The sequence below is a fragment of the Urocitellus parryii genome, chromosome 1 (genome assembly GCF_045843805.1).
Source record: "Urocitellus parryii isolate mUroPar1 chromosome 1, mUroPar1.hap1, whole genome shotgun sequence".
Classification (NCBI taxonomy): domain Eukaryota; kingdom Metazoa; phylum Chordata; class Mammalia; order Rodentia; family Sciuridae; genus Urocitellus; species Urocitellus parryii.
Genome location: NC_135531.1, coordinates 149,101,361 through 149,116,620, shown reverse-complemented (window position 1 = coordinate 149,116,620; position 15,260 = coordinate 149,101,361). Strand labels below are relative to the sequence as shown.

The 15,260-nt window shown below is 34.9% G+C and overlaps 1 protein-coding gene across 4 annotated transcripts in view; it reads right to left on the bottom strand.

Moving 5' to 3' along the window:
- Positions 1 to 8,503: 8,503 nt before the first annotated feature.
- The window catches only part of Gabrg2 (gamma-aminobutyric acid type A receptor subunit gamma2), an 86,186-nt gene continuing 79,429 nt past the window's right edge, over positions 8,504 to 15,260 (bottom strand). For 3 of the 4 annotated variants that reach the window (XM_077797713.1, XM_077797715.1, XM_077797717.1), the window contains 3 exons: positions 12,460 to 12,665; positions 10,167 to 10,190; positions 8,504 to 8,779 (listed from right to left, as the gene is read on the bottom strand). In XM_077797713.1, coding sequence (XP_077653839.1) covers positions 8,504 to 8,779; positions 10,167 to 10,190; positions 12,460 to 12,665 — 506 coding nt within the window. The remainder of the gene's footprint in view (positions 8,780 to 10,166; positions 10,191 to 12,459; positions 12,666 to 15,260) is intronic. The other variant, XM_077797721.1, reaches the window with a different exon arrangement.

Sequence of the window (15,260 nt, the reverse complement as noted above, 5' to 3'; positions counted from 1 at the left end):
TGTAGTTCATCAAGTTGCTGTAGATTGGTATGTTATTTATTGTTAGACTATGTCATAGTGTGCTTTTTTTTTAATCCATTCCGCATTTGATTTGCATTGGAGGAGTTTCATGCTTTGAATTATAAAAAAACAAACAAACAAAAAACCAAGTGTTCAAATAGAGTATTCTTATAAGCATTTGAGTGTGTTCTGTATGAGTGTGGACATTTCTATACTTTGAAGAGAAGAACTGGTATGTCATTAGGTGTGTGCAGTTTATTTTTAATAGGTTCTTCCAACAGATTTTTAAAATTTTATTGTAAAATTTATATTTCTACAACAGAACCTGAGACTTGTTGTTGCTTCATATCCTTGCAAGTGCTTGAAATTTTCTCTTAAACTAGTTTCAATGGTTGTATAGTGACATTGACTTTTATTTGCACTCTCATGATCACTCAGTATGAGTTGGGTGTCTTCATTTGGAAATGATCTTTCACTCTTTGCACATTTTTTTTTATTCAGTTGTCTTTTTCTTATTGAACTGTAGAAATTCTTTAGGCAAATTTAATGAATCCTTTGTTAAATACAAGTATTGCAAATAACTCCTAAACACCCTTGGATTGCTTTCTTAAATGTGTAAATTAAAGAATGAAATAATTAAAGAACTTTTGAATAAAAAGTTTGTAAATAAAAGTAGTTTTTAATTTTAATATAATCCAATTTATCACTTGCTCACATTATCTTTAGTATTTTTTATGTTGACTAAGAAATCTTTTTCTCCTTCTGCATATGCATTTTATATCTTAAATTTTTTTATATTTTTGTTTTGTTCTTTTTATTGAATCATATAAAGACATACACAAGGGAAATTTATTTGGAGAAAAGTGGAATAATCTTGTCATTTGTCATAAAGCATTAATTTCTATGAAGTAAAACTTACTGGGAAAATGTATATGAAATGTAGAGGGCTGGGGATGTGGCTCAAGCGGTAATGCGCTCGCCTGACATGCGCAGGCCCTGGGTTTGATCCTCAGCACCACATAAAAATAAAATAAAGTTGTTGTATTCACCTAAAACTATAAAGTAAATATTAAAAAATTCTCTCTCTCTCTCTCTCTCTTTAAAAAATTGTAGAGATGGAGGTTCCTTGTATATAAATTTTGGTAGTTCTCATTGTTACTAAAGCAGACAATTATTGAGTACAAGTTGTAAGCAGCCTACTATGATAACACTTTGACATAAACAAAAGAACATTTGGAAAATTTTGAAAGGTATTTTTTATTACAGAAGCCAATATAAATATAGGTGCTCAAATTACTGCTAGTAGTAATATGAAGGTTCATGTGTATTTTGCTAAAAAAAACTTTTTTTAAAGCCCAAATATAATGAAATTGTTACATTCTAGCTAAATGACTGTTCATAGTAATGAAGCAATGACCAGAGGAGAGCCAATAGCCAGCTTCCTTGCCCATTGTGCTCTTCATTCTCGTACTGGCTCTAGCTTGCTTTTGGTCTTTCTCTTACTCTCACCTCTGAGTCATAAAGGTGATAGATTTCATACAATTTATTAAAAGTTTATAAAATGGCCAAAAAAGTTATTGAAGGATGAAGTCATACAAAATGATAATTAGAAAACCATCTCTTTATTTTCCCACCTCTGATTAGTTGTGAGAATTATATGCGTGCAAAACAAGAAGCTCTCAAAGTGGGTTTTGTTGAGGACTTGAAGAAGTCAATTAAAACAATCATGAATGATTGCCAACTTATCAACAAAGAAAGTATTTTGAGTTTTGCCTCCTTTTGGACAGATTGTACCTTACAAAATCCCATTTAAGGAAAGATTTTTTTTTTTGTTTCTCCCCAAAACTAATTGAATCTACTGGCTGTCATTGATGGATAGTTGGTGAATAAACCTCATTAAGTTTTTTGAAATTTCATTGTTTTTCAGCTTTGATGACCTTGTTAGATTAATGAAAATGTTTAATTCTGATTTTTTCATCAAGTTAGTGTGTTCTTCTGGTGGAGGAATTGTGAAGGTGTGCCTTTGGAAGATTTTGGTAATATATATATATATATATATATATATATATATATATATATATATACACACACACACACACACACACACTTTAATTTCTCTTTCAAAAATCAAAAAATACCATGGGTGTTTTATTTTATTTTTTATGGTGGAGATTGATCCCACTGTTTAATTGGTACTAATCAAGTACTCAGCTACTGATCTGAACCCCAAGCCTCATAATGTATATTTTAAATGAAAATTTTATGAATTTTATGACATCAGTTTTACAGATTTTATTTTGAAAACTTCATTCCTCACATTCCTATTATGAATCAGGCACTGTGATAGGCAATAATTCAGTGGTAACATGTATAGCCCCACTTTAAGGAGCTTATAGCTTTATAAGAAAGTTTTGATAAGACATGCATTTTGCAAATGCATAGGTATGCCTGGTGCATGCATTTTTACAGTAGGACACACAGTTCCAGTTATCCAGTCTGAAAATGTTAATGGAAAACACAGACCAAACCAGTCTGTTTGCCAAGTGGTTCAACTGTTTTCACTTCAGGTTATGTTGTGACAATTAAGTTTTAATTGTCCTTATAGTCATTGTGTTTACAGAAATAGAACTGTAGCTCTGCTATTTTTAGTCTTAACCCAGTATAGAATTGTACCCTTGGGCACCCAGTGACTCAGAAGCTCTGTCTCTTTTTCCTTTTGCAATAGCAGAGGGAAAATATGGGCTCAGAAGTTCCCCATATTCCTGAAGCAGCTCCAGGCTGCTTGGGCCTGTAAATCAGTGACTGCCTGGGCACTCTTGCTGTGGGACAAACCAAAGGGCCATGACTATTAACCCACATTAACTCCCAGAATGTAACTCCATAAAGGGCTTATAAAGCCAGTTGGAAAGATTTTCATATGGAATATATTACCCATCATAAAATATATGAGACTGTAATATTCTTAAAGTTACCTTTTTCCCTCATGGGGAAAAACTTAGATTTCTCTTTTTTCTTCAGAATTCCTAATGACCAATCTGCAAATAAATAAACTTTCTTTTGTACCACATGTACAAATGTGTGGAGAATTTTGCTAGTACATTTCCATTAATTTCTCTAGCTCCATTGTCCATTCCTCTTTATCATCTGTGCCCCACCAGAGGGTGACCCCTCTGGCCCATATTATTTGGGTTTCCTTGCCCTTTAGTTTCCTTTTGGCTAGAACAATTTGGTATTTGTCAGGTAGAAGAAGAAAGAATTCTGGGTGCTTATTCCTCCCTTAATCCCAGGAGCTTATTCTGGGTGTTTACTCCTCCCTGATCAACAACTATTATTTTTACTGCTTTCTCTAAAGTACTGTAGCTCATCCTTTCTCTTGTGTTTATATGATTAGGGTGATGTGCTAGGTCGAATGATGGCCCCCCTAAAGATGTCCATAAACTAATCCATGTGAATGGTAAATAACTTAAGTGGTAAGAGGAACATTGCAGATATGAATTAGGAATCTGGAGATGAGGAGATTATCCTGGATTATACAGTCTCAATGTAATTACAAGAGCCCACATAAGTGGGAGGCAGGAGGTCAGAGCTAGAAATGTGAAAAAGGAAACATTTGGGTGATGCAGTGGCTTGCTTTGAATTTGGAAGAAAGGTTTTAGCTGAGGAATACAGAGACCTATAGGATGTGGAAAAAAAAACAAAAACAAAAGAAAGCTCTGGGGGAAAAATTGCAGCCCTGCCTGCATCTTGACTGTATCCACTGAGACTTTCAACCTTCAGATATGATAATTTGTATTGGTCTAAGGCAAAATACTAATGAAAATTTAGTACAGTAGCCATAAGGAAATTAGCTTAGGTGACGACAGCTTTCCAGTATTGGTAGGCACATAATACTGTACCATCCTTTTACTGGTGGACCTTAACCTGACCTACATTGTCATGAGTAATTCCTTCATTCATTGTTCTTCAATATCTTCTGGAATGTACCACCTGATTTCTGCCAGGATTCTAATATGCATATGCATTTTGGTATAGCAAAGACTATATTTAGGGATGAATCTGTGGTAGCTATAGTTTCTGACAAAGACATTTACTGTAGCATTATTTATAACAACAAAAATAAGAAATAAAGCAGATTTTTAGAAGCAAAAGACAGGTTACCTATATTATGGTAGAGCTGTATAATATAATAATAGACTTCTGGAAAATGTTTATGCTACATAGATTCATACAATTTGTGTAAAAATTAATCCACAAATCAGATATGTCCATATCCATATGCATATTTGACTACATCTACCTATTTTATCTATCTGTTTAATATGTAGAGAAGAAAAAATGTTATATGATAGTTTTAGTGCTTAACTTTTGCTGATGGATTGACTAATATTTCTTCCTTGTATTTTTTTTACATTTTATAAGTTTCCCACAAGTTTTTCATAGCAGTCAGAAAGGAAACATTAAGAAAGTGATAGGACCTCTCCAAATATGGCAGAATGTTTTGCATTATATAAGAAACACTTTTCTGGTTTCACAAATATAGTGCTTTCTTCCACCTAAAGCCAATATGTGCAGCCCCATTATAGTTACATGTATTTATTTTTGTATTTTATCATATCACAAACACTTTAAAGCAAAGAAGGCTTGAAATTGTTCTCTTTCTGCATCCACAGTGTCTTATTTGGAGCCCATGGTATGTTTACCGAAAGCTTTCTCTTGAATTAAATTTATAGGTGCTTAATCAAAATTTCTTTGATAAAAGACTTAACTCCAGACCCGTAATATGTACAAGTAACAGAAAAAAAAATTGTGGGGCACATTTATTCAGCAGAGAGGCAGAAGATAAACAGCCTGATTTAAAATGCAAATGGGTAGTGAATTATTTATATCATATTCTTGTCACAGCATTGTTCATTTAAAATTTGTTTACTAAGAGGATTGTACAAATGTTAAATACTCAGATGAGGTAAACATTAGGACTAGGCCACTCAAAAATCACATCAAATATTGAAAAAGAAAAAAAATGCATATTGTAATTCAGTAAAACCAGGTACAGACTGTTGAGTCTGTTAGTAGGAAAAGAGACACTAGGAATAGGACACGTTTTTACAGAAGAACTTCTAAGTTGTCCCCTTTCTCCTACACATTTGACTCCAATCCATAATGACAAAGCATTAGAGATAGCAGTTTTTTTTGCATAATCCCTAAAGATCACATCATTTGGTAAATTTAATTAGACCTTTATCACACACAAATGTTGTTGCAACTAACAGAATAATATTGAGACCAAAAAAAGGGATGAGGGCCATGCAATAAATCTATACCCAGCCAAAAATGAGGCATTGAATTAGACAGCAGGTAAAACCTAGGTGAAAACTATATGTCTACATATCTAAAAAGTGAGAAATGGGTGTTTAAATCAGATATAGGAAATCACAAGGGGCCAAGAAATTGGCAGGTAGAGAACGGTTAAAGTAGCTTTTCTAAAGAATTATTTTATTCTTTGGAGAGTTTCAAAGGACTTCAGGAATCTACAACACTGTTGCTGAAGCAGGGATAATTAACTCCCTATATATCTGAGTTTCAGAAGTGAAATTCTTTGGGGTTATTTGAGCCTTATAAATCACTAATCTGGGGGCTGGGTTTGTGGCTTAGTGGTAGAGCACTTGCCTAGCATGTATGAGGCTCTGGGTTTGCTCAGCACCACATAAAAATAAATAAGATAAAGGTATATGTCCATCTACAACTAAAAAAAAAATCAATCAATAAAAATAAAACCTAATGTGATGTGAAACATTTTTTTTCAACAATTGTTGAAAACTTACAGTTTAAAATAGAGTTGCAAGGCAAATCTTCCTTTAAAAATGAAATGCCATGAGGCAGGGTCACCTTAAGGCACATCTGTGACCACTGCTTCATTCTTTCAGTGGGGTTGATTTGTTGGAGGAAGAAGGAGCTGGGCATTAGTGAGTGGACAATATTGGAAGAAGGGAGAGAACATTTTACTATTTGTTGATTGTTACTTTATGGGGTGTCATTGTTACACCCAATTTATAGTTGGGAAAACAGAGATTCCTAAAGGCTGAGTTTGGGACCCCAACTTTGTCAGACATCAAACTCCCTATTCTTAACTGCATCAAAAATCTCAGGGCGAGAGCCTGACCTTTACTAACTTCATCACATTTCCACATTCCTTCTTCATTGTATGCTCCAAATCCACCTTAAGTCTTCTGAAGGCAACAGAACCACCATGTAAAACATCATCACATAGCTCACCATTAGAAAGGAAGTTAGGGAAATGAAACTAGAAAGGTCACAATCTTTAAGAAAAACAGTCCAACCAGACGAATGAGATGCTACCAGGATTAGAATGCGGGATTTTTATTGTAAAAGTCCACATTAGGCAATTCCTTTTGTGAAAAGGCTTTCAATTACAGCGACAGGGTGCAGCTGATAATTAAGAATTAGATTATATATACTATATATCCATGTTGCCAATACTATGCACACATTGGAAAGCTAGCTTTTTTTAGTGTCCCCATTACAGAACACATTTCAAGTTGACAATAATAACATGTTTCTCACCATTGAAATTTGCCAACAACTCTCCCAAAGAGTCAACATTTAATATCTTGACGGTTTAAAACAAGAAAATAATTCATTCTATTTACATTTGTTTGAGGTTAAATATGAGAGCACTGATATATTAAACATTGCAAAATTGGCAGCTAAATGTATTTCAAGATTCATCCAGATGACTTTACATGGTTTTATATTCACAAAGTCTCTCTCTTCTTTCTACTTTTTTTCAGATTATCTATAAAGTTACACTAGCTATTATTAAACTCTGACTTAGAGCAATGATTGCATAAAGAAGAACCAACAAAGGGTACTATTTTTAGAAAAATAAGGACTCAGGTAAGTATATAAATATAAGACTCAATTCATCACATTTGACGTCTGGGACAATCACTTCATTTCATTACAATATAGTCTCATGGGGCCACAATCATAGGCTCAATGACCTCCATGTGGGCCATTCATCTTTTCATTTGGTTTTTAGTTTAATCTCTGTATACTTTTTTCACAGAGCATAGAATACTACATTCTGAATGACAGTCAGGTATGAATCTTGCTTTTGCCTTGCGCAAATTTGCAAATAGAATTGTCAAGGGGTCAGAATTGACTCACACCCAAACCTGGAAAAAAATATTATAAACTCTATGCCCTCTTAGTCATTTCTGTACACAAATATAGAACATAGATACTATTTTAAAAGGAGTGCAGACTTTACCTGAAACAAATTTTTGAAGATGAACATAATAACCAAAGATCTTTGGATCCTCTGTGGTTATGTCTACAAAATCAAGCATCACTTGACAGTGCCAACATGAATGGATGAATCACTCGTTCCGGGGCAGCACGGAGAGATTCACCAGAAGTTTATGAAGGCAACTCATTGCAAATCATATTTATTGAGCACTGACTATATGTCAAATATTATGCAAGGTACTGAGGACCCAAAGAAGAAATGACAAGGATTCTGCCCACAAGGCACTAACAGTCACTAGAAGCAGATCTTGAGATGGAGAGTAAGTCTGCTATGATCTATCATCCTAACTGGAAGAAAAAATAGCGGCAAGCACATAGGATCACTTTATAGCTTACTTGTGAAATTGGGCATATTTAGAGTTGGCAAATGTCAATTATTCAGCCTATATTTTACTCAAAGTGTTTTTTAATATGCCATACAAGAAATAAAAATAAACTGAGTCTTCATGCATGAGGGAGAAGGCAATGGAAATTCCTCCCTCCAATTCTAAACCCAAATCCTTATAATTACATTCATGATTCTCTTATAACTCAAAGACACAAAATAAAGGACAATACTTTATGAAGATAACTTCAATCCATTTATTTTGGCTCTAAAGAGATGCATGCATTAAACTTGAAGCATTCTACATTATTGAAATATTTACATCATTGTACATGTGATGTGGAGGAAATTTTCTTCCTATCATGGAATGAAGGAATAAGAGATTTCTAGTCTAGGCTTGTGATTATTCTCAAATGAGGGAGTTCATTGTGTTCATTATGTCCAAATTTACCACAACTTGCCCCCGAGTGAACTTAGGATACAGTTTTGGACCTTGGTATCTAACTGTTTTATGAATCAAGTAAGGACTCTGGTCAATATAAACAGGAAGAGCTTTCACTATTTCAGTTGCTATAGATGAAAAATACCTTGCTTGTTTTCAATTCTTGCTCTAATTTTCCTTTGCCTTGCAGGTATGAAACACAGCAAACATTAAAGTTCAAATTATACTAACCAAAGGAGAGTTGGGCACAAACGATATGACATTGTACAATTTACCAGGTTAGGACATAGAAACAAATTCAGGTCATTATCAACCACACAGGGGATTTTTGAAGTGGACTTACAAGGGACATCTTTTTTCCATGAGATTCAGTGAATAAGATCCAGATCAATAAAACCCATACCTCCTCACAGATAAAGATAAGAGACCCAATACACCAGATTGAACAAGCAGAAAGCCGTAGGGAAGAAGATGCGAGCATAGGAGTCCATCTTGGCGATGCGGATATGTATTCTCCCGTGTCTCCAGGCCCCTGTGCGGCAATCTTCAAAGCAGCAGAAGAAGCTGGCACAGTCCTTGCCATCCAGACACTCATACCCATACTCTTCATCCCTCTCTTGAAGGTGCGTGGCATTGTTCATTTGAATGGTGGCTGACCTTGGGCGGATATCAATGGTAGGGGCCTGAGACAAGGGTAGGGAAGGAGAGGAATCCAAGTTAGTTACACTTGAGAAATCCTGGATGATTTTTCCATAATGTCACCAATGTGATGATGAATCTGAAAATGGGTACTCAGGAAATTGCTATGACATCATGATCTACAATGGTAAAATTGAACTTAGAGAACACATTTGCATATTTCAAATTTTGAGCTTAAGCAGTGCAGCTGAAAATAATATCACCAAGCTAATAGCTAGAGCAAGAATATTGAACATCAAAAGAACTCAAATTTGAAGATCTAAATCAAACTACATGGAATCTTATTCTATTAATTATTAGATATGAGGTTGGTTACATGAAGGCTAATGGTATTGCATGTGAGTGAAACAGAGAAATAAAAATGCATCTATTTTGAAATCAAATTTTAGGTCATGCTTACTTATAAGGCAAATAGGAAATTGTTACACAGAGCAAGTATATTAAATGATGTTAATAGAAAATGCTAATATATATATAAATATAGATGTTTCCTGATTTTATGCCACAGAGGGATAGTTTATGTTTTTAGAGAACTTTGTGTGACATTCACCAGTTAGAAGCTTAAAATTATCAGCAATGTTGACCTACATCTGAATGAAAATTAAAAAAAAAAAAAAGACGTAACTGCCTGTTGAACGTTTAAGCATATGAGGAGGAACTAGTGCCAAATGGCTACATGCTAATCTAACCTTTGTTGCAAGACCAATAATAAATTTGCTAAAGGACAAAAGGACTTATTTAATGCTAATTTGACTGACTTAGCTTTAGGATAATATAAACACAAATTCTAATGTGTCTAAATCAGATATTAGAGTTGAATAGAAATCTCATTGCAGTATTTCTCAGAGCCAACAGCCCTGATAATTAACTACCCTAGAAAGAAAGTATGGATATTTAAACTCAGCCTTTTAAAGGCAGTATTCTTTAAAAAAAGATCAAAAGTAGAGTTAAGGAAAACACAGATTACATATTAAAAACACAATATTTTAGTTTCCATTCTTAAAACTAAGGTTTATAGAGTTAAACTTTACTTTTAAAAGAGTCTGTATGTGGTAAAATTAGCCAGTAGAATTGGATCCCATGTTCATTCAAGGAAAGAGGATCAGACTTGGTTTTGATGTGTAAAACGACCTTCTTTACCTATGACATCTCTCATAGGCCTGATAGCTTTTGAGCTTGATATAAGATCAAAACCTATGAGAATTAGTGAATAGTTGTAGAATCAACTCTAGAAATCTACAGATATTTCTGTTATTTCTAGTAAAATGCTTAGATTTCTCCTTATAAAAACATAAATAAAACACCATGGAAGCGTTAATAGTTAAATTTAGCAGTGGCATGCAGTGAATTTCCATTCCAAAAGCATTATACCTTGAAGGAAAACATCCGAAGAAGCTTTGGGTTTGTAGACAGAAAAGAGAATAGCATTTTTTTTAATTAAAAGAAGGAAAGGGGAAAAGAAAAAAAGAGAGAGAGACAAAATAAGATAAATTAAAAATACATTTTGAAAACATAGTGAGTAAAAATGAACTGAAATTATAAACACAGAAGGAATCTTCTGAGCTTGGGATAAAGTATATGCCTAAAGTTGGAACACAGAATTTTGTGATATTAGTGAAATTTTCAATAAATTAATCCAGTTATCTGACTGCAAATTCCAGTATTGTTCAGCTGTGAGGAAACTTCCTGTTATCTGGTTTCCCCATATGGTAATACTATGGATTTATCTTCTCACTGTCACCAAGGAGACCTGATGTTAGTGTTGGTGAGTCCTGATACGATGATGAGCCAAGGGTATATTAAACAGGAGGGTGAAATTTCGGCTGCTCACTCACCATGTAGGCTTTTACTAGCTTTGGTAAATTAACAAATTGGCTTAAAAGGAAAAAAAAATGAATAAAATTACCTGTTTGTTTTCACTTTCTCGGGTTTTTAAATCCCCTGTCCTTTCTACTGTCTTTTTTTTCTTCTGTTATTTCCAAGACCCTGGTTAAAGGAATCCATCTGTGTCTAACTCAGCAACAAAATCCACTCTGAAGTGACACAGCTGATAGAGAAGGCAAAAGGACTTCTAAAGGGCTCTTCAGAATTCATGTGAGAGCCAGCCCTCCCATCCTTGTGACTCTGGCAGGTAATAATTCTGAGCGGCAATGGGGGACATCCTCTTGGGGGACAATGAAATGGAAAGTGAAGGAGAGAGAACAAACAAAAACCAAAAAAAACCATAACACAACAAGGAAATTAAAACCAGGAGAGGAAATAAAAAGTAAAAGTAGAGAGAAGCAAAACAGCTAGGGAAGGAAAGATTGCATAAAGCATAATAACATTTTGAAAATTAAAATAAGCATTTCCTTTTTGCTAATCATCTAGAATAATGTTGCTTCTTTACCTGCTACGCAGTCTCATGGTCAAGTAAACATGAGCCAGTTGCATAAATGCACCTGAGTTTTGGAGATGCATCAAGCTATGACCTATTTCAGTCAGATTCCCTCATACTTTAGCTCCCAAAGTCCATAAGTCAGATAGTTAGCCACTGTCATGGCCCTGGAGGCCCTGAGAACAGAGGACCAGCAGATGCTGTAAGTCAAGGAGGGCAGGGCCATTACCTTTGCTTTCTCTTGGAAGGGAATGGACTTTAACTTTAATGAAAGCTTCTAAGAGTCAGATACTGCACTCAAGTGGGTTACCTACCCCTAACAAAGCATAACATCCACAATAAAAGAGAATTGTGTAGGCATTTATAATTTTGCCTTATCCTCTGTTTAATGTTTAGTGCAAGTGGAAATCATCCTACCTGTTTCCAAATCACATTGACACTGAAAGAAATTCAGGCTGGTAACTGTATAGACCATTAAGAGCATATATCATGACCAGCTACTAACAATAAGGATTTTCATGCACTTTTTGGTAATGTTTCTGTATTTCATTTGTTTACTTCCATTACCATATTTATTTTTCAGAGCAGCACCAGAAGATTTATTTTGAATAATATTAAATTTATCTTCTATATGAGAAAAGAAGAGAAAAACAAAAATATGGAGGCTTAGTAACTAGTCCACACAATAGTGAGATATTTGTTTTATAAACAAAGAGATTCATGTTAAGTATGCAATCAGTAGAAGTCCTCAGTGGGCAATGTACATGTGCATGCTCAGGTATACAGACATACACACACACACACACACACACACACACACACACACACACACATGCACGTACGCACACACACACATTATTTGCAAAAGCTTTGTTAATCTTGAAATTTCAAAGACTTCTTAGTGGAATACCTTGGATGAAAGTTTTAACTTAAAACATCAGTAATTTAAAAATATTAAAGTTGGTCAAAAACAATAAAACCTAGAGAGTAATACTAATTAGAAAATGGATACATTACTCAGAAATGGATTTAATCCTCACAAAATGAAGAGATCAAGTAATTACATTTGCATAAGGCGTCTAAGAGAATCAGGGCTCTCTCAAGTAACTAGTGGCCATAAATGGATCTATTTATGATCTGGTCAAAATTCACACATTCTGTTTTTATCTTGAAGCCCAAAGTGCTGAGCCTTAGCATGCAGATAAGGTAACAGAACCAAACTAAGACAAAACCAGGTAAACTTCCTGTATAAACATTTCAATGGTACCAATAGGACATGATACATACAGGATTTTTCTTCTTTTTGTCTTTGTCCTTGCTTGGTTTCCTATTGCTGACAAAATAATGCAGGGTGCCATACTCCACCAATGCAGAGAAGACAAAGATGAAGCAAACAGACACAAAGAGATCCATTGCTGTGACATAGGAGACCTTGGGGAGAGATTTGCGTGCAATGGTGCTGAGGGTGGTCATTGTCAGGACAGTCGTGATACCTAAAAAGAGGCACAGTAGAATTGATGGTGTTATAGTATCAGTACATTGAGTGACTATGTCACCAAGGAGACTAAACTTGGTTTGTGTCTTCTGATAGACAACCTCAGTGGTGGGAAAGGAGATCTAACTGAACTTAATCCACTCTCGCCATGAATATTATTATATTTTCACTATGCAACAATTATTGTGACAAATAATGAATATATACTTGAACATTTTCCAAGCATTTCCTTTTTGCTAATCATCTAGAATAATGTTGCTTCTTTCTTTACCTGTTACGCAGTCTCATGGTCAAGTAAACATGAGCCAGTTGCATAAATCCACCTGAGTTTTGGAGAGAAGTTGTTTTGTGACAGGGAACAAAATTAAGACAACCTGCTGCAACAACCACGAAAAGGTGACAGTTTCCTCTATAAAACCTGTGTCGTGTGTGGAAAAGGTAACACAGCTTCAGCATTCAAGTTGATTCTAGCTCTTTCTGTAAAAACTTAGTTCACCATCCTAACCATCCGGGCATTGATTTTCCCATCATTTGAACTAGCTCCTTGAAAGTCCACCTTAGATTTTATCATTCTAGGATTCTAATTCTGCATATCTTGTAGTGACTAGAAGTGTCTTCAGGTTTTTCTAAAATAGTAGCTCTGTGTCTTTATTTTCTCTGGTTTTATGATTTTTCTCATGGGGGAAGAAAACCCACAAAGATTCCATCACTTAGTGATGGCAGATAACAGTTATTGCTGCCCAGGAGACTTCAGAGGAAAGATCAAAATTTGGAAGAGGAGAAGAGTGATCAAACAAACTGTGACTATAAATGTCATAGCCCAGGTATTACACTGCTCCTGAGTATTTAATAATCCATTTTTTTCCATTTTCTATATTCTGTGACATTGGATATCTTTCTTGATGGCCATTGTAACCCCATAGTAGAGCATAGTGCTGGGATTCAATAAATTCTTGTTGAATGAAAAATGTGACATAATGTATCAATAGATAATATATATGTGAAAGACTCAAGAGGCTCAGACTACATTTGAGAATAGTAATTCATATTCACAAAATGTAGGAGATAGTCAAATTTCTCTGGCAAGGTGCTATGTCAAGTGCTTTATATATTATTCAAGAAAATCTTCCTAATTTCCTATGATGTGTCCTATAACTATTACCTTTTAATTAATATTTGAAAAACACAAAGCACAGGAAGAATAAATACTTTTCCAGGCTAGTAAGTGGTAGAGATGAGATACACACCTGGGCAGCCTGACTTCAAATGCTATGTTTTGAACCACCAGGTTTCATTTCCATGAACAAATGGAAATATAAAATGAATGATATGCAGCATGAAGCATCAAAGTGTTGGGAGCATGTGTTAGTGACTAATTCTTGATTGAGGAATTATTATATGCCTGGGGGGTCTTTCATGCTATTGTGGAGAAATTTTAGGAAAGTTTGAGTTTCTCATCTACCAGCAGAGGATAGAAGGTGGGGAAACAATGGGAAATTTCATGAAGCTTTTGTTAAAATTAAATTAAATAATGTGCATAAAGCATGATACAGTTTGGATCTGTAAAATGTCCTTCAAAGGGCCGGGGGCTTGATTTTTTAGCTTGGCTCAACTGGAAGATGGTGGAACCTTTAGTAGGTAGGATCCAGAAGAATGAAGTTAGGTCACTGGGGATGTGCCCCCAAAGAGCATATTGGACCACTGCCCCTCCGTGTCTTCGTCATTGGTTCCTGGCTGCTGTGAAGTGAGCAGGCCTCCTCTACCATGGACTCCTGCCAGGGTGTACTGCGCTGCCACAACCAGAGCACGGGCTCTAGTGACCAGGGACTAATAGAAACCTTTCCTCCTCTGAAGTTGATTTTTCTTGGGTATTTGTTACAGTGTTAGAAAGCTTATCAACACAGAGTAGCAATATTTCATAAAGTCTCAGTAAATGTTCAGTAAATTAAAAAAAAATTGATTTTTTTAAATTAAAATTAAATTTTAAAATTTAATTTAATTTAAAAAATTAAACTAAATTAAATCTAGTTTAATTTTTTTAAACTAAAAAAAAATTAGTTAGGTTATTTATGCATTCATTAAAGTTGAATTGCTTGATTATACCCAATTACAGCTCATCTTTTTAGGTAGAAAACTTAAAAATTAAATTGGAGCCTTGGCCTTCATGTCATGATCAGGCCTCAAGCTATGCTTGACTTATGAAAAGGGAAAACCTCCGTGTTTGTGGTAGATACCAAAGATGAGTTCATTTTAGAAAACCTGGTGTGTGACAGTTTAAGCAAAACAATTCCAACATGCAGATTAAACACTGATCTTGCGCATTTGGAAGATACTATTAGGTTACATGGAAGTCAGTCAATCACAGCCTTTTAAGGTATAGTTTGAAGAATCACCATAGGATAGTTTTAGAGAGCCACCTGAAGCCACAGGAAAGACAGTGGCTATGATATCAAGAATGAGAAGTGATGGCAGAGTGGGTTTCCCCTATTCACTAACTAACAATACGAAAGCATTTAAAATCCAGTTTTGCTAAACAAAGACATAATTCTCTTACTGGAGGTAGATGAAACATACCCAGAGGCTTTACGAAGTC